This window comes from Myotis davidii, unplaced genomic scaffold (assembly GCF_000327345.1).
Source record: "Myotis davidii unplaced genomic scaffold, ASM32734v1 scaffold1036, whole genome shotgun sequence".
NCBI classification, from domain to species: Eukaryota; Metazoa; Chordata; class Mammalia; order Chiroptera; family Vespertilionidae; genus Myotis; species Myotis davidii.
This window is the reverse complement of record NW_006287260.1, coordinates 1,043,391-1,044,751: the sequence shown is the minus strand read 5'-3', so window position 1 is coordinate 1,044,751 and position 1,361 is coordinate 1,043,391. Positions and strand designations below refer to the sequence as shown.

General features: G+C 36.2%; 1 protein-coding gene across 2 annotated transcripts in view; it reads left to right on the top strand.

The window, feature by feature from the left end:
• SRPK1 (SRSF protein kinase 1) overlaps nucleotides 1-1,361 on the top strand; it is a 56,022-nt gene that overhangs the window by 35,271 nt on the left and 19,390 nt on the right. For both annotated transcript variants that reach the window (XM_015560861.1, XM_006759026.2), the window contains one exon: nucleotides 1,023-1,048. In XM_015560861.1, the coding sequence (XP_015416347.1) occupies nucleotides 1,023-1,048 (26 nt within the window). The remainder of the gene's footprint in view (nucleotides 1-1,022; nucleotides 1,049-1,361) is intronic.

Sequence of the window (1,361 nt, the reverse complement as noted above, 5' to 3'; positions counted from 1 at the left end):
CGGACTGAAGGGTCCCAGGTTCTATTCTGGTCAAGGGCATGTACCTTGGTTGCAGGCACATCCCCAGTAGGGGGTGTGCAGGAGGCAGCTGATCCATGTTTCTCTCTAATGGATATTTCTAACTCTCTATCCCTCTCCCTTCCTCTCTGTAAAAAATCAATAAAATATATATTTTTAAAAAAACCTTAAGTTTAAGCACTGGTGCGAACAGACTTTGAATCCTGGCTTCATCATCAGCTGGGTTTCCTTGAGTAAGTCATTTGACTTAGTTATTTTCTCATGCAGGAGTTATTGGGATTAGATTTCATGTTAAAGCAGTTGGCATTGTGCCGTATAACATATGTACTAAATAAATATTGGCTACTGTGATTACAGTAATTATTTCCATTTGAAGTTCAGATTTTAATTTTAATCCCCAGTAGGGAGCATGCAGGAGGCAGCTGGTCGATGTTTCTCTCTCATCGATGTTTCTAACTCTCTATCCCCCTCCCTTCCTCTCTGTAAAAAATTAATAAAATATATTTATACAAAGTTTTAAAGGGATACCGAAAATTCTTCCTCTCACCTAAGCTAAACTAATATCCATGATATGCTATGTAGCAAATTACTATGGCTCTTGATGACACTCTTCATTTAAAACTGACGAGTGATAAGGGGAAGAATTAGATGCGAATCCTGGGTAGGGATGAGGGGGTTGTTTTCTATCATATTCTATTTTAAGCAGTATGTGTGAATGGGATTTTAGCAGCATTAATTGTGGAAACCAGAAATGGCGTATTGGCTCTGTCTGCATTTATGCTGTCTGAAGAATTTAATTTATTTAAACTTATTTTAAGTTAGTCAACTTTTATATCCATTATTTCTTTTTAAAAAATATGTTTCTGTCAAAGTTGCTTACGTAATTTTCTCTACAGTATAAACTGTACAAGAGAGATTTTTCATTCTGGTAGGGTGTCTTATATGAGCATTAGTTTATTTTTGCTGAATGCCAGGATTCTTACTTGGTTTTCTTTTCTTTTCAGTCAGTACTGCACCCCAGCCTAAACCAGTAAGTATAAGGTGTTTCTGTATTTAATTCTTATCTATGGGGCAGGGATTCTTCTGTTATGGACAATGACAGTTTGTTTAGAATTTGAAAACAAAGGAAAAAATATTCCTGCGCTTCTATAATTTTCTCCAAGAAATTCCATGCATCTTTGGCAAGTTGGTACTGGTGAGGTATCTATAAATTGGAGTGTGTCTGAGAGTACACCAGCCCCATAGGCTGCTCAGAGGACCAAGATTTGTTGTTAGTTTTGTTTTTATTTGGTTTGATAAGCGTATACACTTTTTTGAAGTTAATAGAAAATGTGAGGGAAAGA